The sequence below is a fragment of the Zalophus californianus genome, chromosome 10 (assembly GCF_009762305.2).
Source record: "Zalophus californianus isolate mZalCal1 chromosome 10, mZalCal1.pri.v2, whole genome shotgun sequence".
Classification (NCBI taxonomy): Eukaryota; Metazoa; Chordata; class Mammalia; order Carnivora; family Otariidae; genus Zalophus; species Zalophus californianus.
In genome coordinates, this window is record NC_045604.1 from 108,165,559 (window position 1) to 108,191,650 (window position 26,092).

The 26,092-nt window shown below is 47.6% G+C and overlaps 1 protein-coding gene across 12 annotated transcripts in view; it reads right to left on the reverse strand.

Moving 5' to 3' along the window:
- LOC113932077 (transformation/transcription domain associated protein) overlaps positions 1-26,092 on the reverse strand; it is a 113,886-nt gene that overhangs the window by 12,741 nt on the left and 75,053 nt on the right. For 7 of the 12 annotated variants that reach the window (XM_027610507.1, XM_027610509.1, XM_027610506.1 and 4 more), the window contains 15 exons: positions 25,157-25,303; positions 21,396-21,515; positions 20,888-21,175; positions 20,607-20,744; positions 19,879-19,991; positions 19,301-19,436; positions 16,283-16,474; positions 13,620-13,848; positions 12,744-13,009; positions 12,064-12,164; positions 8,180-8,381; positions 6,832-6,996; positions 5,292-5,382; positions 3,617-3,816; positions 2,401-2,662 (listed from right to left, as the gene is read on the reverse strand). In XM_027610507.1, the coding sequence (XP_027466308.1) occupies positions 2,401-2,662; positions 3,617-3,816; positions 5,292-5,382; positions 6,832-6,996; positions 8,180-8,381; positions 12,064-12,164; positions 12,744-13,009; positions 13,620-13,848; positions 16,283-16,474; positions 19,301-19,436; positions 19,879-19,991; positions 20,607-20,744; positions 20,888-21,175; positions 21,396-21,515; positions 25,157-25,303 (2,650 nt within the window). The remainder of the gene's footprint in view (positions 1-2,400; positions 2,663-3,616; positions 3,817-5,291; positions 5,383-6,831; positions 6,997-8,179; positions 8,382-12,063; positions 12,165-12,743; positions 13,010-13,619; positions 13,849-16,282; positions 16,475-19,300; positions 19,437-19,878; positions 19,992-20,606; positions 20,745-20,887; positions 21,176-21,395; positions 21,516-25,156; positions 25,304-26,092) is intronic. The other 5 variants (XM_035722076.1, XM_027610510.1, XM_027610511.1 and 2 more) reach the window with 3 other exon arrangements.

Consider the following 26,092-nt stretch of genomic DNA (forward strand, 5'->3'; position numbering starts at 1 on the left):
CCATCAACACCTACACGGCGGCCCAGAGGGGCCGTGGCCATCTGAATGCCAGCCCAACCTTGGCACGCCCAGAAGCACTGCAATCAAGGTGCTCAGCTGTCCATCAGCACAGACACCCCCTCTTAGCCCTATGGCCACACCCACCTCTGCCCTCAATCCCTCACTCCTGGCCACCGCTAACCCATTCTCCACCTCCATCCTGACGTTATTTTACAAATGTTTCCTAAGTAAGGACGATGCAGTAGGTGTCCTTTTGAGATTGTTTTTTTGCACTCAGCATGATGTGAGGTTCATCCAAGTTGCCCTATCGATGGCTAACTCCATGAGTATGGATGTGGCACACTTTGCTCATCCATTCTCAATTTGGTGCTTTTGCAAATAAAATGGCTGCCACATTCATGTTCAAGTTCCTGCATGTATGTTAAGTCCTCATTCCCTGGGATAAATGTGATGTCCAGTCTTTGAACTTTCTTCCACCTCCTTACTGGGGTGGGAGTTAGTAGCCAACAGAAGTGATGCTGCCCGAGGATGGAGGTGGGGTAACTGTCCTCTGTTGTGTGGACGAGAACGCAGTGCTGAAACACAGAGCTGGTCCTTCCTGGAAATGGAGGACCAGAGGGGCTGCAGAGCTCTGAGTTACGCACGAAATGCCCAGGCCTGGAAGAAGGTCAGAGCCTCAGAGCGGTCTTCCTTCGAGTTTCTGGTTTTGTATTTTTTTTTATACCAAAATCCAAATGACTTGTCTCACTCTGAATTCTCTATCTCAGACTATATTTGATTTAATGAGTGGACATTTTTTTTTAAAGATTTTATTTATTTATTTGAGAGAGAGAGAATGAGAGATAGAGAGCACGAGAGGAAAGAGGGTCAGAGGGAGAAGCAGACTCCCCACCGAGCAGGGAGCCCGATGTGGGACGCGATCCCGGGACTCCAGGATCATGACCTGAGCCGAAGGCAGTCGCTTAACCAACTGAGCCACCCAGGTGCCCCAGTGAGTGGACATTTTAAGATAAAGACATACTAGGTATCATTTCCCTTGAGTAAAATAGGAGAGTTTCCATAAAATTCATCTCAGACTTTTCCTTTTTTCAGGGAATAGTGACCAAACACGTCATGTGAACGTCACAAAGAAAAAAATCGAAGATGATAGAAGCGCTTCCGTGGAAAAAGGTGTGAGAGGCTCATATTTTTTTGTTCAAAGAGCATCTTCTTCAAGGTGTGGGTGCATTGGGGGAAGCCCCTTGACCTTAAGGCGAGTCCAGCGTTACCTTTAGTGCCCCTCTCACACCATAAGGGGAGGAAACCCGGGGCCCCGGAGCTGCCTAGAATGACAGCAGGACATGCTGTATCTCACATGGATCAAAAGAAAGTCATGGCTGTAGCTGCAAAGCATCCTTTGCAATTAGCGGGATAAATATTTTCTTTTACAGGATTTCAACCTTGTCTACACAGCACTTATTTCTAGCTGTGTTCTCTGTGATACGAGTTCTTAAAAGATACTTTAAACAATTAACAATGTGAACCATTATTTTACGACTTAGTGTATCAGTATAGAAAGAATGTTCTGGAGACAGTTATAAAATTTAGTAATTAAACTAAAATGTTTCTTTTAGCAGGAAAATTGACCAGACAAATCTTGTTTCCCATGATGATCACTCAGGGGTTGACATTCGAGACATAAAGGCCTGCAGAAGTTCCCCAGGCGGCCAGAGAGATGCTCTGAGAACTGGGGCTCACCTGGGCTCCTGTGTCAGTGGGGTGGTGGTGGGACACGGGTGGCAGGATCGCCTGCACGCAGGGGACACGGTGGCCTGTGTGTGCTCATGCTGCGGGAACCAGGGCCCCTGTCTGGCAGGTAAAGACTGAGGCCAAAGGAGCTTGGACTGGTCTGCCACTGATCACGCAGAGCTGGGGCCGAGGTTCATTCTCCTGGGCGTCTCAGAAAATGCACGAACCCAAACCAGGGGCCGGTTATGATACAATCTCCTTGTCTTTCTGCCACCCGATTCCACTATAGGTTTGAACTCTACTTGTCACACTGAGCCCTGTACCTCTGAGCCTGTCTCACCTCCCACCGTTCCGTTTTCCCACAAACACCAAGTGGAGGGAGGGACGAGAGAGGGTGTGTTCAGCCTGAAACTCTCCTCTTCCTAACACCCGCCGTCCCCTCACGCGGAGCCTGGCTCCACTCCTTCACCCTTCACTGGAGTGAAGGCTGTGCAGCCTCAAGCTGCTGAGCGTCACCGTGACCTCGTGATCGGAGTCCGCATCTTAAACGGAGAACAGCAAGCTCAGCCGAGACCATGCTCACGAAAACAAGGAAATAACAACTAGCTGATTGTTAAAAGACGGAGGAAGAAGAGTGAACGGAACCTTCTCTGGGTTCAGGAAAGGACTCACCGGTTGTGAACTGACCCTTCAGCTTCTGGAAGACGGGGTCCTGGGCGGTGGCCTGGGCCCGCCTGGCTAGAGACTCGGAGGCCGCGCTGGAGAACATGGTCGAGACGTTGGACACGTTCTCCAGGCCTACCCCGAACGTGCTCACCAACTTCTTGACGAAATTTAGAGTGTGGGGGGTAATTTTGGCATCGGACACGGCTCCGCTTTTCTCAAATGCAACAGAGTAACATTTCGCCAGGCCCTGCTGGAGCTGTCTGAGAACCTGGTGGGGAGAGACCCGGGACAATTCTCACAGCAACTCTCCAGGCCAGCAGCTAACCATCGGCCCAGGACGTCCCACCCCCACCCCCCGGCACATGGGGGTAAAGTCAGTGAGGACAACACAGAGGCAACCTGGGCCGCGCCATCAGCTGTGCTTTTAACCATGAGGACCAAGTGTCCTGAACAGTAAAACAAAAAAACCTCCACTTTTTTGGGCATACACCTACCCTTCTGTTGATTAACGAAGGGAAAACACTGTCTATGCAGACAGCTTTGAAGTCACAGCTGCGTGTCCGCACGCACACATCAAGTAACAGTAACACAAGGCCGCCTCTTGGCCAACAAGATAAACATCCAGATAATAAGGGCTCATCCTTTTGTCATCAGCTTATGCACACACCATTAGGAGAGAAGCTGGCTGCTGAAAAGCTCCCTGAAAAACTCCATTACCTACACCACAGCCACCGCTCACACCTCACCCCGCCACTCACACCCACCGCCCCGCTCACACCCATGGCCCCCTTCACACCCACGGCCCCACTCACACCCACCGCCCCGCCGCCACCCACGGCCCCTGCTCACACCCACGGCCCCGCTCACACCCACGGCCCCTGCTCACACCCACGGCCCCATCGCCACCCACGGCCCCACTCACACCCATGGCCCCGCTCACACCCACGGCTGCTGCTGGTTGACTGGTATTAGGTGGTAGTTAATTACAGCTCACAGACGTGAGCACAGTAAGCACGTTAAGGCCAGAACTAGCTTTCTCAATTTCATCTTCTTTTTCAGGCATATCCTGCTTCAAATATTTGAAGTGACGTTAATACCCAGACATCAGCTATCGGCTCACTCCACCGTTCAATTTGACAACGCAGAACACAGACATGACCTGGCAGTGAATCTGAAGGGGGGACAGCCCACGGCACACGGATGACAGGTTCCCTCCACGTACCTCTTCGTGCCAGTTTTCTCTGAACCAGACCATCTGATCGACGATGCCTTCCAGGGAAGACAGAAGGGTTGGGTGGAGCTCTCGCTGCATGTGCATGATTCGGCTGCAGCGCCACATTGGTGCTGTTGCTCTTATGGGCCCTGGATCTGATGCAGAATGGGACTGGTTACCCACTGAACTTGGCTGCTGCTGTCCAGAATCTGAGAGTAACACACACAACGCCAATGTCAGCGCAAAGCTGGCCCGATGCGAGTGCTCGGTGCTCTAGAGGACCCATCGGCCAAAGGAACGCTGGTTCCTGCAGGCGTGTTAACACATCACGAGACCGGTTCCCCAGGGACTGTGGGAGCCGCCCCGGCTCTAAGGAGACGTGCGCTGAGGGGCTCGGGCACACGGAGCGCGACTGCCTACGACCTGGCCTCAGACGTTTCAGTGAAAAGCAGAAAACATCACGTCGAGAGAGAGCGAGTGTGCAAACGGGGCCGTGTGCTACATGGTGAACTGAGATGAGGGGGCGCGAGTGTGCACTGTCCTCTAACTTTACTTTAAGTTTGAGCATTTTTTAAACGTTTGGAAAAAATATTTCACAATACATTCCTTGCAGATAGCTCAGGGAATCTAAAAGTAATTAATGAGTGCTCTACATTTTTTCATCTAGGAAAGCCCAATCGTGTGTTAAAAAGGTATTTTTGAAAAATACAGTCATCTGCAGTATGAGAAATATGCTGTAGAACCCAAATGCCCATATCTCTAGCTCTGGCTCACTCAGAATAAAAACACCTTAATTTTCAAAGGACCCAAACACCCATCTACCTAGGTAGACCCGTGAGGCCAGAGCTGGAACGTGCCGCGCAGTCTCCTGACCAGCCCAGCTCCTCAGAGGGGGTGTTACCACGCCCACTGGATCAGGTCACCTTCTTACAGAGTCTCTGGCCTCAAAGCATGAACATCTGGGTGTTAAAAATGGCCTGAAGCTGACGGTGCTTTAACGATTTACAAGGTACCATGTGTAGCGGGCAACGGAAACCACTGCTAAGTTACTTCTTACATACGAGGACTATTCAGGACAGATTAAAACTCTTCTACTTGAGAGAATCTGGTAAGACTGATTTCTATGCTGGTTTTTTTTTTTTTTTTTTTAAGATTTTATTTATTTGAGACAGAGAGAGACACAGCGAGAGAGGGAACACAAGCAGGGGGAGTGGGAGGAGAGGGAGAAGCAGGCTTCCCTCTGAGCAGGGAGCCCGATGCGGGGCTCGATCCCAGGACCCTGGGATCATGACCTGAGCCGAAGGCAGACGCTTAACAACTGAGCCACCCAGGCGCCCCTCTATGCTGATTCTTTTGACAGCTGAGGACATTATAAACTAAATGACATACATAGTAAATGACATTTGTACTGTTTACCAGCATGCATTATTAAACTTTATAATTTTCCAAGGCTAAAAATTTCATGTATTTTTCCTACTTATGGACCAAATCACTTAGGTAAACCCACACCCTATTAAACCACAACCACGGAGAACCATCGACGTGCTTCAGAGATCAGGCTTGGCCTCCCAGCCCCACAGTGTTCTCTCACTGGCTAACCATAAACAGGCTTAGGACAGACATGGGATGCCCCCGCGGACTGAGCCCCTTGTGGTCTGGCCAGCCGGCCCCAGCCGAGACATACCGCTCTTGTAGCGTTCCCGCTGCTCGATTTTCAGGGTCAGGTAGAGGGTCCGGATGGGAAAGTAGACCGCCTGGGGATACACGCGTCCAACCTGCTCAGAGACATGGGGTGTAAAGAGCGCTGCTCACCACTGGGCTTCTGGAGGATGGCAATTTGTATGGAAAATAACTGTCGCCATGTGTAAATGGGCTGGGGTCTCCATGTGAACCAAGGAGGCACATACTGCACGACGGGGCTGATCCACGAGCCCAGATTAAACAGGAGGTCAAATCCCTGGTTTACCCCTAAAAGATCTGAGAAAGATCAACACAGTGCATGCCCACAGTTCTGCCTGGGGGACTGTTAATGACAGAGAAACCACACCTGCCTTTAATTCGGTAAACCTGAGGACAAACTGCACTGGTCCCTGGATCTTACTCAGGCAAGTAAAGGGAAAACACAAAATGACACGTCAGTCTTTATATTGGGCGCCATTCACTGGGAACTAGAAACCGATTCTAACTAACAAATAGGTTCGTTACTAACTTCATGTAACTGCAGCAAGGAGGATACTGAAAATTTTAAGGTAAGAAACACCAGCCTTACCAAACTGGGGTTTTACGGCTTCTTCAAAAGGCCTGAGTAGCTACTCTGATGCTCTGATGTTACTGAGACCCTTCCAAATGCACCTATAACAAGACGACGGGGGGGGTACCTAGCTCTGCCACAGGCCACAGGCAGCTGGCTAACATAAAGAGATGTCTGATGGACGGTGGTTCTACCACACAGACTGAATCTACATCCCAGCAGACAAACTCCAGGCCAAATGCCAGTCCTCAGCACATCGCTGCAGCCTCTCAAGGAGAAAAAGAAAACCATTTCTGGGTACAACGTGGATGACGCATCGCGTGTAAAGAGCAAAGTAAGCTGGACAGACAGAATGATGAGCAGCATGCTCCTAAATGCTCGGTCAGGACGCTCTTCATTCATGAGAAGTCAGTCACAGGACTCTCTGACTTTATAAGAAACACGGTCACAGGCACTGTACGCGACACCGAACTGCCTCCAAATTCCCACCATCGGGGTCCTTCCTCTACCCACCAGGCTCCTCACACGGAGGGACAACCTGAAATCATCCCCATCCCCAAGGCACACAACTTTCACTCCGAACAACCGCCCGAGGGCTGAGGGGTGAGAACTGCTGCGATTCCAAGGACTTCGGTCCAAAGGGAAGCTCTGAAGGGCTCAGGCACTGACCAGGGGAAATCGGCTACGAAGTATCAATCACATACACACTTCACTAATTCAAGGGATTCACTAGCAATTTTAAGAGAATACCTGTTTTACTTGCATCTTTATGTGGCAACATACGCAAGCAAAGAAACTGGCATTTTAATACTGTAATGATCTAGTGGATTATTTTCTTTCCAACCTTGGGTTATTTCATTCCAATCACTTTTCATTCTGCTTTAGATCAAGTGACGTCTAAGTGCGTACAGCTTCCTGCATGTGAAATGAAGACGTAATTTTCTTGTGAACAAAGAGACCCTGTTGCTCCCACCTGGCTAATAAGGTTCAGGAGCAGCTTTCCCTCGGAGCCGACGAGGCAGGTGAGCAGCTGCGGGATCCAGGCCAGCCACTGGATGGGGGGCACGCCGATGCAGTACTTGTCAACGGCATCGGCCAGAGTGTTTTTGTCGTCATCAAAGCTCAAAAGCCACAGCACCTAAGACAGAAGGAAAATCCCAGAGGTGAATGGAAATTCTGAGGCCCTCCGTCAATGACTTTTCCCCAACATTAAAACAGCACATAGAACATCCTTGCTGGCAATGTGGGAAAAGGGGTAAAAAAGGGCCAACGATATTGCTAAACTTAATGTGTAAGTCTCACAGACAGATGAGACCGCAAATGTGAATACAGTTCTTACCTAGATGAGGCATTACCACCAATCACTAACGACCCAACCTAGCGACCCAAGGGCCTGCCAACCTGCTAATTCACACTCACGACCTCCCCAAAACCAAATGGACCTCTGCTAAAAATCTCTGATGAACACCGCCCCGCAATGAGGTGGCCACAAGCTGGCGGCCTGGTGTCCACGGATGTCTGAAACTACTACATCCAGAAGGAGGCAAATTCAGGGTCAAATATTTAGGGAGCTTCTCTGTGTCATCACAGCTGGTGTGTTTCTGGAGTCGGCTTTAAATACCAGGTGCCGATGTTCATTCCACATTTGGACACTAAGGAATTCTAAGAAATCTAAACCTTTAACGGGACAAAACAGAAAAGGAGAACAACTTTTTCCTAACTTTTCTGCAGGGATGACTTCTGGGTTTTATTTATGTGTTTCCTGAGACACGAGAGAGGGAGCAACACCGAAGAAAGAATGTCAGTGTTAAGCAGTCACCTCTGGGCAGGTGCGTGTCAGCCGCCGGCCCCACCCTCCACGCTGCGCTGGGGCAACCCGGGGACAAGAACGCCAGCGAGTGTGCAGAAACCCTGTGATCCCATGTCACCTGCGACTAGCGCTGAGCAGCTCTGGGACTGTGGGCACCTCCCCTGCAGGGGAGAGGGGAGAATCTACCAGGCGTCTGGCGGGTGGGTTCTCCTGGCAGCGTCCTCGTCAGTGGGCAGGGATCTCTGTCCGGGGTGAGGTCCCACCGAGAATGCTGGACTGAGTCCCAGGACTGACTCCAGGCACGGTTTTGCTGCTTAAAAGTCCTGGGACCTCAAGTATGTCAGGCCTCCGTTTTCTCAGCTTTCAAATGGAACTGTGACAGATCCCGTGAAGAGTGACGGACGGGAACGGACCGGGCAGGCATGAAATAATGCCTCACCCCCAGCATGGATTGGGCAGAAGCTGGCTTCTCATGCAAACCTGAAGGCCACCAGACGGCCTTGGGTCTCACCTTTGCTAAGTATTTCCTTGACTTGCTCTCATTCTGATGCCGGCACGCGTGCAGGTAACAAGTAATGGCAGACACGCCCAGATGTAGCTGCCGCTCCTTCACGAAGATGTTCTCCAGATAATCGCCCCACATGGCCCATGCCTTCACCAGCACGTCATGCATTTGCACGGCTGCAGAAAATGCTTTGTTTGCTTCCTCAGATCTGTGAGGAGGCAAAATCAAAACATAATTTTTTTTTTAGGTGAGCTTCACGTAACATAAAATCGACCACTTTAAAATGAATAATTCAGTGGCCTTTAGTACGTTCAAAATGTCATACAACTGCCACTCTATCAGGTGCCAAAACACTCTATTGTCATCCCCAAAGAAAACCCCATACCACGGAGCAGTCACTCTCCATCGCCCCCAGCCTCCAGTCCCTGGGGACCACCAACCTGCTTTCTGGCTGACGGACTGACCTCATCTGTGTATCTCACAGACATGGAATCCTGTATTACGTGACCTGTTTTCGAGGTTCACCCGTGCTGTAGCAGGCGGCGGCACCTCATTCCCTTTTACGCCTGATACTGCTCCGCTGTGTATCTAACCAGGTTTTGCTTATCCATTCATTTGGGTGGTTTTGACATTTTGGCTACTGCGGATGGTGCTGCTACAAACATTCATGAGCAAGAACCTGCTTGAACACCCGTTTTCAATTCTTCTGGGTATATACCCAAGAGGGGAATTCCTGGGTCATAGGGGAATTCTGTGTTTAATTTTTTGAGGAGCTCATGAACTATTTTCCACAGTGGCTGCACCACATTACTATCTGCAAATGAGAGAGAGTTTTACATCTTCCAACAATGTACAGGACATAAGAGAACTAGATACTCATATCCCTTGTGATTATAAATAAATGCAAACCAAATCCAACAGCACGTGAAAAGGATTATACACTACGACCCAGTGGGATTTATCACAGCAACGCAAGGTGGTGGGTCAACATAAAAAAAAAAAAAAAAAAAAAAAAAAAATCAACCCATGGGATGCATCACATTAGCAGAATGAAAAAGGAAAACATGATCATCTCAGTTGGTGCAGGAAATCCAACACCCTCTCGTGATAAACACACTCAACTAGCTAAGTACAGAAGGAAACTACCTTAACATAATAAAGGTCATACAGAAAAGCCCACAGGTAACATCTTATTCGATGGTGAAGGACTAAAAGGTCTTCCTCTGCGATCAGGAACAAGGCAAGAACTTTCACCACCTCTACTGAACTTACTACCAGAAGTCCTAGGTAGGAGCAATTAGGCAAGAAAAAAAGTAAAGGCATCCAGAGTGGAAAGAAGATGTATAACCATCTCTACTTACAGATGATATAATTTTACATACAGAAAACCCTATAGAAGACACACACATAAAACAGAGCAAATAAATATTTGGCAATGTTGAAGATGTAAGAGCAATAGACAAAATTCAGTTGTATTTTCTGTACCTTAGCAATGGAGAATCTGGAAATAAAATTAGGAAAAAAATTTTATAACATCAAGAAGAATAAAATATTTAAGAACATATTTAGCGTAAGAAATGCAAGACTTGTACACTAAAAAATATAAACCACTGTTAAGTGAAACAAAGATAAACATCTTATGTTCATGAACTGGAAAATTTAATCTTGTTAGGATGGCAATACTTGCTAAATTAACCAACAAGATTCAATGCAATCACTCCAATAGCCTCTTTTGCAGAAATGAATAACCTAAAACTCATGCGGAACGTCAGAGATTCCAAACAGCCAAGACAATCCTGAAAAAGGATAAAGTTGAAGAGCACTTCCCAATTTCAAACCTTACTGTAAAGCAACAGTAAGCGATACAGTGTGGTCCCAGCATAAGGATGGACGTAATCAGTGGAACAGAGCTGAGTGTCCAGAAATAAACCTTTATTTTTTCTGGTCAGCTAACTTTTCAAAAGGCCGCCAAGGCCCTTCTACGGGGAAAGAAGTCTTTTCGATGACCGGTGGTGGGACAGAGTCTACACACGTGCAAGAGAATGTATTTGGACCACTATCTCCTGCCACATATAAAAATTAACTCAAAACGGTTGAAGGCCTGACTGTAAGACTCTTTGAAGAAATCAGAGGAGTCACCTTGTGACCCTGGATTAGGCGATGGTGTCTTAGCTACAACACTAAAAGTACGAGCAGCCCAAGAAAACAGATACGTACACCCAACTTCAAAATGAGAAGCTTTGTGCGTTAAGGGCGCGGGCAAGAAAGTTGAGAAGACAGCCTGCACAAAGTGTGAAAATGTCTGCAATCACACACCTCAGAGACACATCCAAAAGTCTAAGAATTAGAGCCAGATGATAAAAAGCCAAATAGTCCAACTAAGGAATGGGCAAAATAACTGAATACACGTTGCTGTCAAGAAGACTCGCAAATGGCATGGAAAAGATGCTCAGCACCACCAGTCACCAGGAAAACGACAATCAAAACCCGTGAGGCCCCACTTCATCCTCACGAACACAGTTACAGTCCGAAAAATAGAAAGGAACAAATGCTGGCAAAGACACACACAGAGGCTGGAAACCACAGACTCTGCTGGCAGGAACGTAAAACAGCATAACCATTGTGGAGAACCATCTGGAAGTTTCTCGACAAGATAAATAAGTACCGCATGACCCAGCAATTTCACCCCCAAGGCTCCCACAAAACCCTGTACATGAACATTCACAGCAACATTACTCACAGGAGTCACACGTGGAAACAGTCGAAATGTTCACTGATTGTTGAGTGGATAAATAAAACCTACAGGAACACCACGGAGTACCACGTTCTGACACCTGCTACAGCACAGACAACCCCGAGAACAGACGACCCCGAGTGAAAAAAGCCAGGCACGAAAGGCCACAGACTGTAGGATTCCATTTATTCGAAACGTGCAGAACAGGCACATCACAGAGACAGAGAGATGATTAGTGGTTGTCAGGGGACAAAGGAAGGGGAAAATAGGGAGCAACCGCTAAGAGGTCCGTGGTTTCTCTTGGGGGTGACAGAAATGTTTCAGAATGAGCAGCCAGTGATGCTTGTACAACACTGTGGATGTCTAAAGCCCACTGAACGGTACCCTTCCAAATGGTGCGTTTTAGGTCATGTGAATTTAAACCGTTAAAAAAAAACCTTTTTATCTTGACAAAATCACTTCCTTATTTAAAATAAGCTAAAAACGCAACCCCTTTTATTGAAAATGTGAAAAGTGGGCTTTACAGCTCCACATATGGCAACGAGCAGCATCTTGTAAGCACATCTCATTTGTATACTTTTTACAAAATTTCACCTGATGTTCATTTCTCTAAAACAGGGTTTTGTGACCTTATTCTGAAGGGGCTAGACATAGACAGTAAACGGGCTTAGGCTTTGTGGGCCGGACAATTTCTGTCACAACTACTCAACTCTGTGGCTGTCGTGTGAAAGCCGCCATAAAGCCCGTCAGCGGGGGTGGGCCTGCTCCCAGAGACCAGACGCTGGCCGGATTTTGTCTGCAGGCCACAGCCTGACGCCCTGCTCTAAAACAGGAACTATCTCCGTAAAAGGAATCAAATCAACTCTGGTCCAAAATATCATGCTGCGAAAAGGGAGAAATGAATCTATGCCATCAGCAGTCCTATGTTCAAAAGCAACTCATTTTTAAAAAGCGTTTTTAAGTCCTACCCAGCAGACTTGGTTATCCACCCGCTGTAAGTTACTATCTTCACAGAGACAGAGTACCTCAAGTATCACACCCGACAACCATCACCAAATCATACCGACCTTGGGCTGGAGCTTCACACTGACTTCGAGTTGTAAATAACTATTAAAATAGTCTGATGAACTTTTCTCCTTCTGTATAACATACGTACTTGTTGATCTGAGCCAAGAACATTCCCTTCAGTGCGTAAAATTCAGCTGTCATCTCTTTTGTAAAGTATTTCAAGTTTGTAGATTCAATCACTTCAAGACCCTGTTTTTTAAAAAAAAAAAAAAAGTAGGGGAAAAAATTCTTGAAATTCCTAGACAATGGTGCTAAAACTGCATTACAATATTTATCTAGGCAGTAAGCCCTAAAGGTCACTGACAAGTGCACTTGAAGCTGACGGCTGACCTCGCCTACCACAAACAGTTCTTGACTGACAAGCGTAAACTGAATCACTAAATGCCACATTCAGTCCTGGATACCTTAAGGGTACTGCTTTTTCCAAAACGTTCTATGTCTAGTTCATTTCATTGTTTTTGTTACTATTCCTCTGAACATGATTGAAATCTACTCTACATCCTCATAACGCACAGTTTTTCATTTTCTTTCCTTAAATATGTCAACCAAAGACGGTATAGAACAGAGACGGTAAAATGTACAAACACTCAAAGTGGTTTCCTTTCCCTTTCTGGTGGTGAAGGGACTGCCTCCCACAAACAACGCCATGTTTCTGGGAAGCTCTGACCCTCCTTTCCCACTCTCTGCACCAGGAGTCTCCACGGGGCACCCGTGCTCTGCCGGACCTCCCAGCGGAGGGGAGGCCGCCGGCCCCCGTGCTCACTCTACCTGCATACATTCGTTTTTCCCCATGACTCCTGCCAGCTGGAGGTAACATTTGACTTGCTGCCGAATCTTCTGGAAGCAGTCCACGATGGGCACGGTTGGAATCGTATGAATGCGACTTAGTATGTCCAGAGCCACATTGACCAGTCCTTGTTTGCGGGCGATCTTCCCATACTGGATGATCGCCGACGCGGACGCGTGAACCCCAAGCATGGCGTTGTTTGAGCTTGGGTCGTGCTGAGAACTGTTTTCATAGGCAGTTACGATAGCTAGAGAGAGCAAAGAAAAGGACCATCAGTCCACGCCAAACATCTCTCAAAGCGTTCCACAGTAAGGCTGAAATAAAAAATGAAAAACACGCACAACATGGCTTATGAAAACAGAAAGCTCTGAGATAAACCCTCATTACTTTTCCTTGGGTTTTACACAAGGGAGATACCTGATACGAAAGTCAGAGGTTAAGAAGCACCGACTACTGAGCGGACCATTACCGTCGTGGCTATAACTAAATCAGGAATGTGGCTCTAAGGGGTGCTGGCGGGTTGAACAAAGAGGACCCGGAAAGCCGGAGGAGGCTCCACGCGGCCACCTTCAAGCAGCTCTTCCTCGGGCGGCCCTTCACAACGAGCACCATACCCCGCAGCTCAGACCCCACCGGCCTGCGCCCCTAGCGCCCGCTCTGTTCGGGCTGGAAGAGTGCTAACGGGTGGAGGGAATCTCCCCATCTTCCACCGCCTTCCCCTCTCCCCTTGCCAGACCAACCGCCACACCTACCAACCCCGCCAGAAATTAGAACATCTGGTAGAAGGAAAAAAAACAAAACACAACACAACAAAACCAAGACATGAAACCAGAACAGCGGGGTGTCTGGAAAATTACATGATGAATGCATGCCGGACCAGGTAGGTTTACCCTGGTAATGATGCTGCCTCCACATGAAGACGCTGCTCCAGTGGGACAAGTCGTCAGACACAATGGGCAGCCTGTTCCTCCACGTCTTCACCACTGTCTTCATGTCGTGCAGGCTGTTGTTCCTGCCCAGGTTGGTGGGCTGTAAGCCGGCGTTGATTTGTGCAGCTTCCTGAAGTTCGATGATCTGCTGGGCTGCCTGAACGGGACCAGCACAAGGGATCCCACAGTGAGCGCCGGTGAGGAAAATAAACCAGAGCCCCTCAGCAAACTGAGGACTGTCAAGGTCTCCCGACTCACTTCCCGAAGGAAGCACTCTCGCTTACAGACGCCTCACTTCCACATTTCATTTACTCTTCACCCCAAACTCTGCTCCCCTGATCCCCCCACTTTTAAAAGTTCAGCTCTGTGGCTTACTGCAAAGTAGGAGAGGGAGGACAGTGGTGCAGGCGGCACACCCTGTGAACGGAGAGCCCCCCAAACTCCTTCTCATTCCTTTTGCCACCACCTAAGTTGGGCTCTCCTACCGTGGGCTCAGATCAGAACGGCCTGGCCTGGCCCGCCCGCCCTCAGGCTCTCCTTTCAGCAACACTCCAACACCGTGGCCACACTAAGCATCTCAAAACACGGTTCGCGCCATCCCTTTGGGCTGGCACATAGGTTTTCCGTCACGTCCCTCCTGAGCCGTCTACCTTTCACAGCCCAGACGCACTGCTGGCTCCAAACGCCCTGGCCATGATTCTGAGCCCATCCAAGTTCCACCCGTGAGGTCCCACTCCCCCTTCTCTAAATCCTGGGTGACCTCTCCGTCCTACTGCAAGGCACTGAATCACAGTCTCCCTCTGGTGTGGAAGTTTGCTTCTTATGGCTCTCCTCTCTCCAGCAAGGCGCTCCTCTGGGGCAGAATCCTTGTTTTGAACTTGTCAGAATCTCCCGAGCACAGCACCTAGATTCAGTACTTGCTATCTTGCTGACTGATCTTAACTGTAGATACTCCCTGCAAGGGCCTCTGCTTTCCATCTGCACCTCAAGTTCAGTTCGTTACCCTGTCTTCGGAAACCTCCCTCCCGCCGAAAGCCTACTGAAAGCACAGCAGTGTGGTATCTGTTTTATACCAGCTTTACTGAGATACAATTAAAACATCACCAAAATCACTCTGTAAAGTGTGCAATTCAGTTTTTAACACGTTCCTAGAAATGTAGAACCCTCACTACCACCTACGTATGGAATGCCTATCTCAATCCAAAAAGCGGCCCCGGATCCGTCAGCAGCCTCCCCCATATTCCCTCCCCCAGCGGGTGGCAACCACTGATCCGAGTTCTGTCTCTGTGCCTTTCCCCATCCTGGACACTCCTCAGAGATGGACACTTCTCCACTCAGAGCGTTGCTAAGGTTCACCACGCTGTTGACAGGGCTCAGTACACGTTCCTTTTTATTGAACAACAGTCCGCTGCCTGGATCTGCCACTTTTTATTTACTCATCAGCTGACGGTCATTTGGGCAGTTTCCACATTTTGGCCATTATGGATATCGCTACGGGTGAACATGGGTGTGCGTGTGTGTGTGTGTGTGTGTAGGATCGAAACCGCTGTCATCTAGGAACTCTGTACTTAGTATTTTGAGGAACTGTCACATTGTCTCCAGTCTATTTTACAATCCCACCAGCAATATACGTGGGCTCCAATTTCGCCCCCATCCTTACCAACACTCGTTATTGTTTTTATTCTGAGTGTAGTGCGTGTGAGGTGGTATCTCACTGTGGTTTTGATCTGCATTTCCCTAATGACTGATGATGGTGAGCAGTTTTTCCCATGCTTATAAGCTCATTTGTGTATCTGCTTGGTAAATGAAATTGACTTATCAAATTTGGGCAGTCTTCAGCCATTATTTCTCAAATATTCCTTTTGCCCCCTTTTCTGGCTCCACTCCCTCTGGGACCCCCACTCTGAGTATGTTGGTACACTGAGTCTATCAAGTCTCTCTTATCTGCAGAATGCAAACACCAACATCTTTGCTCAGGTGGCTTAGGGGTCAACCAGTTAGCCAAAGATGTCCCTAAAGACCAGAACCACTAAGTTGCTCAGCCTTTGCTGAGGGCTGTGTGCCTACTGCGACCTGCATTTGACAGTTCTGCCTTAGCCTTCACTTCCTGCTTGTATGGAGCCTCAAGGTCAGGCAGAGGGGTGGGAAGAAGTACGTTCTGTGGAGACAAGCAGCACGTGTGCGGGACTGTGGGAGAGCCAAGCAAGTGAATGGTGGCCTGTGTGGCTGGAACAAGCTGTCAGAAACGGTGCAGATGATCCAGCGAGGAGGAGATGCACCATGGCATCACACTGATGGGGGATAGTGGCCGTTAAAGAAAAGCCTGGAGCAAAAATGAGAATCATCAAAATCACTCCTGAGATGTCATCTGTCATTTAAATCCCATGGAAGCTCCAAAAACGAGAACATTTTATTCCTCTGTATTTTGACTCTGGCCTTCCTTCCACTGAGGACGAGCTTAAATTAGAGACAAGACAAGTGGAAGGATCTTCCTCCCTGCCGTCCAGCTCGGATTACGGACCTCAGCCTGGATGGGGGGCGTGCTGCTGGGAGGGGCCCCCAGGACGGCTGGGTATGCGCGCCACACCCACCTGGAGAAGAGGCGTGTGCACGTGGGACACCACATGGGGCAGCCGCCGCCACTCGCGGATGGCCAAACTGCTGGCCATTTCAACCAGGCGCTCGATGAAGCTGAGCTGCTGCTCCTCAGGATGGCAGATGGCCAGGTATCCACGGTACATGTTGACTTTCCACGCCATCTCTTTGGGACAACTTACTTCCACCTGGTGGTGAAAGAACATTACATGGAAGCAATGGGCAAACTGCTCAGTACGAAGGGTCAAAAATGCAAGCCAATTTTTTTGTAGCCGATCATGCAAAGCGATAAACTATGAATAGATACTTGTTTTCTTTGGAGAAGACAAACATTCAGATTGCATTTTCTGGATACTCTCCTTTTCCGAATACTAGCGAATAGTCAGCCTCTACAGGTTCTTTGCCTTAAGTCATCAGCAGCTCCAGAAAGGAGGGAAACCGATCAACACCGATGTGACAAACCAGATTAATGGTCACCCCTTGGCTACAAAGTCAGCCAGCAAATTTCCAAAGTATTAAATATATATTCGTCTCCACTCTGATAAATATAATTTTGAATTGTTTCCAATTCATACTGTTATCCTGGGAAATCAATCTAACTTGTTCCACATTATACAAGGAAGCAAAAGGCAACGATTCCGGCTGATAAGAATGTGAAAGAACATTCATAAATTTGACTGTCATTCAAAGCCGCACTCTGTCACCTACTATAGAATTTCGCCCAGATTTCTTCTCATGTTCTGGTTGTCAGCTCTCTCGTGAAGTACACTGAGCCTGGAACTGTCAGATTTCCTCTCCTCGGCTCTAACCCTGCCCCCACCACCCCCACCGCCCCCACGTGGCTCAGAGCCACATAAAGGCTCCCTGTGCTCCCCCTTCTACTGTTGAAAGCTGTCTGCCCACCACCCTCTAAAGGAAGCATTAGAACTGGTCTCATTTTACCGATCTTATACAGAGCATTTAAAAACATAAATGATAAAAATTAAGGTCTTTTCAAAGATAATCTCTTTGTGTATGAGAAGAAAGGATACCTCTGTTGAAGGTATTTGACAGGACTTGCTGTAACAAGATCAACATAACATTCATTCTGAAACATCTTTGGGCAATAATAAAAATATACACATTTTAGTGCCAAAATACTATCTGTATTGATGTATGATGTATTGACGTATGATCTGTATTGATGTATTGATGATCGGTATAATGATGATGATGATGATGCCATCCTGCATTTATGTAACTCTCCGCCTTGTTTTTTTGACATTTTACTTCTTTAAAGCACATTCACATTCATGGCCTCTCTTAGATCTCAATAACCCAACGATGAAGAAATTTAGGAAGACAAACTTGTCAAAACATCTGCTTCCAACACGATCCGCTAAAATCACACCAATCGCACATTTTCTGGGCTTAAACACTATTCAAGATAGGCTTTTGTCAACACATCTATCCTCCGAAACACTGAGAACAAAGGCATTTCTTGTTTCCCACCCCCTGAAACAAGTTACCCCATCAATTAAGTCAAACCAAGAAAACCATACTTCTGCGAGCAGCCCTGAAATCATAATGCATAGGAACAAAAACAGAAGTAATTTGAGTGGCTTTTTTTTTCTTGAAATATCAGTAAATGAGTAAATAATTTTGGACCATCTACTTGGACCAAGACTATGTGAATTTACTACAGACTACCTAGAATGTTTATTCGTATACTTTGAGTTTTTCTAATTAGTAAGGGGCTTATAATTTTTAGAAAATTATTAAGGGTTTCTGAAAGAAGAAACTTATTTCTCAGACCCATAGACAGCATGGTGCTGCCCGCATCCAGCTAAGAGAAACCCCGGGAAGGGAGAAGAAAGGAAACAGCAGAGTGAACTATAAATATTTACTCAGCAGAACATCTATCAGAGCAAGGAAAGAATCCATTGTAAATGTGTTTTGTCAGAAACAATACACATTTTACTGATACAAGTGACTGGTTATCTCTGGAGTAAAGTCCCTGCATCAGACGAGCAATTTCCAGATCCCAAGCCCAAAGTCAAGCCCTGGGTTGTCTCCGCCCTCTGTGGTTCACGATCTCAGTTCTACAATCTTCCACGTTAAAAAGCAACATCAGTAACGACATAAACACAGTAGCCACAGTACAGGTTAAAATTTCAGGTTCATCGTTTCAAAGACAGTAAGCTCTATAATCTTAGCGTGCTTTGCAGTCTCCGAATTACAAGAAGAAAGGAAAATCACTTGTGTGAGTGTTAACGAAGCCGGGCTGGGCAGAAGGGCAGGTGAGAAGAAGGTGGCACTTCCTCCACCTCAAGCCCAACCACGACCACCACACAGAAAAGGTGGAGAGACGAGGAGCAGAAGCAGGGAAAGGGGCCGAGGGAGAATACGAGCGAAGGGCCCAGATGCAGGGAACGATAAAGAGCAGCGAGAACGGCCGCATCTGAAGACCGTCTAAGGCCAAAGTAATAACGTGTCATGGGGCTCAGAGGACACAGAGCTGCGCTGTCCCTTACTGTGGCTTTTGGATCCCCCCAGTGGGAGGAAGGGAATGGGGCCTCTGTGCCCACTCTCCCGCTGAGCACCGAATTCTTCTGGATGGAGTTTAATTAAAAAAAATGTGGAGCTCAACCCAGTGCATGACTCAGCCTCACTGATACCATTCTGCCTTCACTTCCACCACAAACATGCTCGGAAGAGAACACGGCTTCATTCGGCAGACTTCTGCCGACAGCAGCAACTAACCCACCGGGCTCGGCGCAGGGTTCACCCGCGCCGCGCTCGTCTCCAGTAGCCCTTCTGCACCGGACCTGCCACAATGAACTAATGCTGCATCTAACTCCCCCAAACTGAATACACCTGGGAAAGGTGTTAGAGAACCAGAGATAATGCTCGCTTCCCAAGAGCTATCGCTCACCTGCCAGAATGCCTAGCTTGTTCTAAGTGAAGAGAACTCTCTGGAGATCCACACAATCTGAGCCTGGGATAGTCACCCGGAGGTGGGAGGGTGGTCTCACCTGCACCAATGCCTCCTTCATGGCAGTCCAGTTGGATACCCGCCAAGCACACTCCAGGACCAGGTAAGGGTTGATGTGACCTTTGGACTGGCCATATTCCGTCAAGGCTTCCCACTGGTTCAACTCCTTGGAGCACCTGGAAGACCAGGGATTCAAGAGCAAAAGTTCAGTTACCAACACACTCACAGATTCAGAAAGGGCAAGGGATAGACTTTGTTTATTGCAAAAAAATTCTTTCCCCCCACAGGGCAAAGGGTGGGTTCCCAAGGTGCCCCACTGCAGAGAGCAACCCTGCTGTCTGAAATAAAGCGTCCCCCTGGACACGGAGGGCTGCCCGCCACAGAGAGCCCAAAGCGCCAGAGCCAGTGGGAGGCAGAGATCATTTCTTGTTTCTCCAATGGATGCTTTTAATTACTCATGGACCGAATGCTGTTCTGAGGTCGTTCTTTTCTTTATAAGGCCGTAAAGAAAGTAGCAAAGTTCCCTTTTAAAAGCACTCATTACAAGAAAATTTCAAAGACTTCTTTTTTTACCGGTTCCCTAACAGAGCCCTGAATACATCAAGCACCGGGGCGTACCGAATCCAGTGGTCCTCCCACAGCTGGTACTCCGGGAAAATAGCAGGGGAGGCGTTACTCCTCTCGTGCTCCTTCTTGGCTTTGTCCATTGCCTTTTCGTAAGATTCTTGTGCCTGAAAAAGTCAATAACGCTCTTGATTATTTAGGGCAAGCTGGATCTCAGGCTTGGGGGTGCCCTACGCTCTTCTCTAGAAGATCACTGGCCCGAGGCTCCGCACACACAGGGAACAGAGGTGGCACGTCACCGCCACCCCCCCCGACAATGGACAGTGGAGACTGCCTAGCCCTGGGATGCATCTCTCCATCCTTCAGCGAGGACACTGTGCTTCTAGAGTTTCTGTGGCTCAGTGCCCTACACTGAGGGGCTGAGAACCGTTTCCTGGGACAAGGGGCCACACATCAATGAAAGGACAAACATGAGGGTTACAGTTTAAACACTAACTACAATCTATCTGCCATTTCCAACAGCACCACTGACTGCAGATAAAAAGCGTCCACATTAGCAACTAACAGTAAAGGCTTTAGGACTGAGGTTCAGAAATGTTCGTGTCACGTGTGTAGGTTTCTCTTAAACTAAGACTTCAATCAAAGGTCCTTTCTATGTAGGATAAATGCTTGAAATAAACCAGTGAACTAATTTAACGTGAACTTTGACTTGAGATCATTAGAAATGACCTCTCCTCAGCCATGCGGCCCGGCCATGTCACTGGACACAGGACGCTGGCTACCTGCTCGAAGAATCCATGCTGTTCATAAGCAATGGCCGTCGCCGTCTCTGAATACTTGCAACGCTTCTGCCACAAGCCAGCCCACATATCTTCCTCTTGTAACAAAGAGTACAGTTCAGCCAGGGAATCCAGTATCTCCTGAAAACAGAGTGTGGTTTCTTGAGTGCTCATGACAATAAGGCAACTTCACCAAGCTGTCATTTAAAATCACTGTAAGGTTTACTGAAACGGGGAGGTCACTGGCAAAGGCGACAGGACCCGGAAGATGAGGCAGGCCTCACCTGCTGAGGCGGAGTTATGCTCTCCTGCTCATAAAATTCCGTCGTTTGCTTCGGCTTAATCTGCAGGCTCAGACCTTTCTCAAAAGCCTGGTGCTCCAGCATTAACGTGGAGCGGAACCAAAGGTTGTGCGTCTTCCCCAAGTACTTGAGCACGCAGGGTCGGATGGGAATCGGGGGCACGCACTGGGACATGGCCTCCACGAAGCAGTTGAGTGCGCTGGGCTGACAGTCCCGCTGCACCTGGTGGCTGCCGCTGCACAGGAACGGGCTGATCTCACCGGCCAGCGCCTGAAACCCAAGAGTGCATCACAACTGGTCTCCACTCAAAAATCTCCACGGCCTCACTCTCACGCAGCCTCTGACAGTATTTTGGAGAATTCACTCTTAGACCACAGTGAGCAGTTAGTTCCCTCATCCTGTGACACTTAACAAGATGGTTTTCTTCCACAGATCTTTATCAACACCTAAAACTACGTTTTCCAAGACTGGCTTTAAAACATATACTCACGTGCTGCTGTCTGTCAGACAGAATTTTCCACAATCTGGGAAAAAGCTGGACCCATGTCTTCTCTGCCAGCGTTGTGGAAATGTGACACAGCTGGACAAAGGCGCTGAGCAGGGCTCCCGTCTACAGAAAAAAGAGAGATTCATGGAGCCACGCGGGACGCTCTGGTCTCGTGCTTCATCACACGCTCCTCCACTTTCAAACTTTCAAAGACAGAGCAAGTGTCAGGTCAGAGCAAAAACACAGATTCTGAGCATCAGGAACCCACAGGCATGCCTGCATTTTTTAACTTTCAAGGGCATTTTCTAACCAAGTCTGAGAGGTAGGAACGTGATGCTGATGCGGACGTGCAAACGAGGGGCACAGACATGCCCTCAAAACCGAGGCCGCTGGAAATGTGAAAGAGGAAGGAGGAGGAGCATGCGCACAGGAGGTAAGTTACTGGCCAAAAAGTACAATTCTGAAGAACAAATCAAGAACTGAGAATTCAGCATCTCGGCAGCTGAGGGCCGGGGAGAGGCGGACAGGGAGCGGCCTGGCTGGAATGGGACACCCTGCGCAAGGGGCGAGGGTCGGAAACAAAGGGCCCCAAAAGTGAACCAAATCCACAGATGCCTCTGACTGTCCACAGCTTTGCTGTTTTTGAAAGTCTGAATTAGCTGCCAAGATTCCTTATGAACCGGCAGGTTTCTAGCCAGCTTGAAGCCACCGGGCCAACGGGGCCACATCCCCAAGGAGACGGAGCTTCAGTGATGGATGAGTCATGATTATGCTTTTCCTTTCTCCGACAGCAAACCCAAGAAAGGAAGTCACCCTCACGTCCACGTCTACCAAAAATGCAGAAAGCAAAGATATAAATATCTCAAGGAAAATGGGGGAAACGCTTAAGTGAAGGACGCTCCCGGATGGCACTCAGGCCACCCTGTGACCCTGGATGACCTGACATGGCTGCTCCATCCTCCCCGGCCAGTGTGTCAGCGGTCCCCCAGCCCTGGGTCATTTAGCAGAGGCCAGAGCACTGCTGGGCCACACGTGATCACAGACCTGCTGATAAAAATGCTCATCTCAAGCGAAGGTGGAGGATTCTACAGGTTCCTGGCTCATTCTCATTCACACACGAGCACAGGGAGACGTGAAGAAGGGTTGCGGATGCTGTGTGGCCCTGCAGCGCCAGGGACGCAGGGAGGGGACAATGGCCTCAACAGATCTCCCACAGAGAGTAAGACGGTCAATTCTGGGACAAGACGCCCACAGCAGAAACGAGAGCAGGAGTGCCTGGTTTCGTGAAGGACCTGTTCAGATACCCCCTAGTCCCTCTAGACTTAGAAACAAATAATCTGGAGGCGCCCACTTCACAGGTAGAGGAGCTTCGGGAATGAAAATGTCAGGGTTGGACTGACCTATAAATGCAGGGACTTTAACCCTACTTTGCTCTATAAAAAATAGCTTCCATAAACACATGATACAGTAACAGGAACACTCTTGCCATTTGCAATGATGTGGACGGAACTAGAGGGTATTATGCTCAGCGAAATAAGTCAATCAGAGAAAGACAGTTATCATCATATGATCTCACTCACATGTGGAATTTAAGAAACAAAACAGAGGGTCATAGGGGAAGAGAGGAAAAAATAAAACAAGACGAAACCAGAGAGGGAGACAAACCATTAAGAGACTCTTACCAGAGAGAGAGACAAACCATTAAGAGACTCTTAATCATAGGAAACAAACAGGGTTGTTGGAGGGGCGGCGGGGGAGGGATGGGGTGACTGGGTGATGGACAGTAAGGAGGGCACGTGATGTAATGAGCACTGGGTGTTATATAAGACTGATGAATCACTGACCTCTACCTCTGAAACCAATAATACCCTGTATGTTAATTAATTGAATTTAAATAAAAAAATGTTTACATGGGATTGGACCATCGAGAAAAAAATATATATATACATTATATATACACACACACATATACATACACATATATATATGTGTATATATATACACATACAAACATACATGAACGCCACTCCAACTCCCTAAACTTCCTGGCTGCTTTACTGTTCTCCAGAGCGCTCACCACCTAACACATACATACTGATTTTACTGCTTTCCATTTATTACTTGCCCTCACTAGAACACAAGCCCCATGAGGGCTGGCTACTCTTGTCTGTTTCATTCAGTTACCTAGCACTGCTAAAATGTACTCTGACTGATCTTCCACAACAAGCTGATCATCAAACTTATGCCAAGGGAACCAGTAAGTCAGTATCTACATGGTGACTTATCCTGATAACTGTCAGCCAAGAAAGGCCTTTAGGTTTGGGGTCACTGATCCACCATGCCACCTTCTGGCAGTGATGACAGGAGAGACGGGCCTAGTAAGGTCTTCAGTCTGTGAACTAGAGAACCTTACATCTACATGTAAGAATGCTCTGCTTCCTGTTCCGTGCACCAGAAGACCAAATGTTTTATGTTTCTCCACATATTAACTGCCACACTATCACTCAGATAAAAGTTCAAAGGCTGGGGCGCCTCGGTGGCTCAGTCGTTAAGCATCTGCCTTCGGCTCAGGTCATGATCCCAGGGTCCTGGGGTCGAGCCCCGCATCGGGCTCCCTGCTCAGCGGAAAGCCTGCTTCTCCCTCTCCCACCCCCCCCGCCTGTGTTCCCTCTCTCGCTATCTCTCTCTCTCTGTCAAATAAATGAATAAAATCTTGGGGCACCTGGGTGGCTCAGTCATTGGGTGTCTGCCTTCGGCTCAGGTCATGATCCCAGGGTCCTGGGATCGAGCCCCGCATCGGGCTCCCTGCTCAGCGGGAAGCCTGCTTCTCCCTCTCCCACTCCCCCTGCTGTGTTCCCTCTCTCGCTGTGTCTCTGTCAGATAAATAAAATCTTAAAAAAAAAAAAATTCAAAGGTTAATTTAATGCACAAATTCGGGATAGGTCACTAGAGAAGTTTAAACGCAGAAACTCTGTGATAACTAGTTTTTAATTTTTTTCACCTAGCTCATGCTATGAACAGAATCATCACTGTTTCTTTGTAATACACCTCAAAAGCAACTTGGTATATGGAGCCTTAACTTTTTTTTTTTTTTAAGATTTTATTTGAGAGAGAGAGTATGATTAGGGGGGAAGGGAGAGAGGCAGAGGGAGAAGCAGACTCCCTGCTCAGCAGGGAGCCCGACAGGGGACTCGATCCCAGGCCCCCAGGATCATGACCTGAGCCGAAGGCAGATGCTTAACCACTGAGCCACCCAGGCGCCCCTGGATTCTCTTAGTCTTTAACTAAAAATGATTATACCTGTAATTAACCTGAGAGTTTGTGAAAGCGGGAGTTTCTAGCCGGCTATATCTCAAAATAGATGCATGTGGAGGACCTCTCCCTGCAAAGTGAGGTGGATTTCGTTTACCATGTGAACCTATTCTCATTTTCTCCTTTTTTACTGCATTTGAAAAATAATCCAGCCAAGTCTCATCATGTATTTGGTAAACCATTTTACCATTTCTTTCAACAGGTAGCAGTGGAAAAATTAACTTCTTTTTCTTATTTTTCCCGTAAGATACTGTAAATCCTTTCTCAAATCTTTGCATAGAATATCCACTTCAGAGTCTCACAGAACTATGATGGTGTCGACTGAGAAAGGAAAGAAAGTTAACTGTAATTTGTAGAAGATGACCTCACACTGCTGTGGAGTAGTCCTGCCTGAGGAGTCAACATACTCAGGGGAAAGAAGAACCACCATCCCTCCGAACCCGCACACAGACCTTCACTTCCCGGAGAGTATCAAGGAATTTGTCGTGTCTGTTGGTTAACATGTGCAGCTGGTTCCCAATGTCCTTCTCAGAAAGCTCTTTGGTTTTGGGTGTGCTGGTCTGGTCTCCAGGAGCCAGCTCAATATCGATCTCTACATCCTGCAAAGCAAAACACAAATAGGTAAAACCAAAAGGTCAAATGGTTACAGAAAATCCAACAAACACAACTCTTACAAATTTCTTGTTATATTTTTGCAAGTAAAATTTTGCTTAGTTTCCTGGAAGTTCATAGTTATTTAAATAATCTTGAGTTCTAGAATAAACAACAAACAGACCAACTGGACCAGACCTCTCTTTAAGTGACACTATGGAAAAGAAAAAAAAAAAAAAGCAACACTATGAAAAGGTCACTGTTTTGCTCTATTAGGATTGTGGAAAGCAAAATCAAAGTACAAACTTTAAACAGCAAAAATAATAAAGATTATAAGGGATAATAAGGGAATAAGGGATAATAAGGCCTGTCATTCCTCAAAGCGCAACAGAGCTGTCTAGCTGCCTTGCTCATTCAGATTAAGAATATTGTCAGGGCCACTGCGCAGAACCTGTTGGCACAATGTTTTATAGGACTTATTCCCAGAAAGGAATAAACCTTATTTCTGTGTGAAGCTTCTGAGAAGTCACAGCCAAAATCTAATCATCAAACCAGCCTCTGAGTCAAGTTACTGACCATTTGGTATGTGCCCATGAAAAAGCGGGAAGAATCACTTAGAGTTGGTAATTTAGTTCACACAGAATTACAGAAGGAAAAGATCCTATCACTACATGATTAGTGTTCAGCAACAGAGAAGACAATTTTAAATTCTCACTTGTTAATGAAATGAGTAGATACCCCACATATAGGAGGGATCAAACTATCCCTTTTACAGCAAAGAGTGTGCCTCCTCCTTC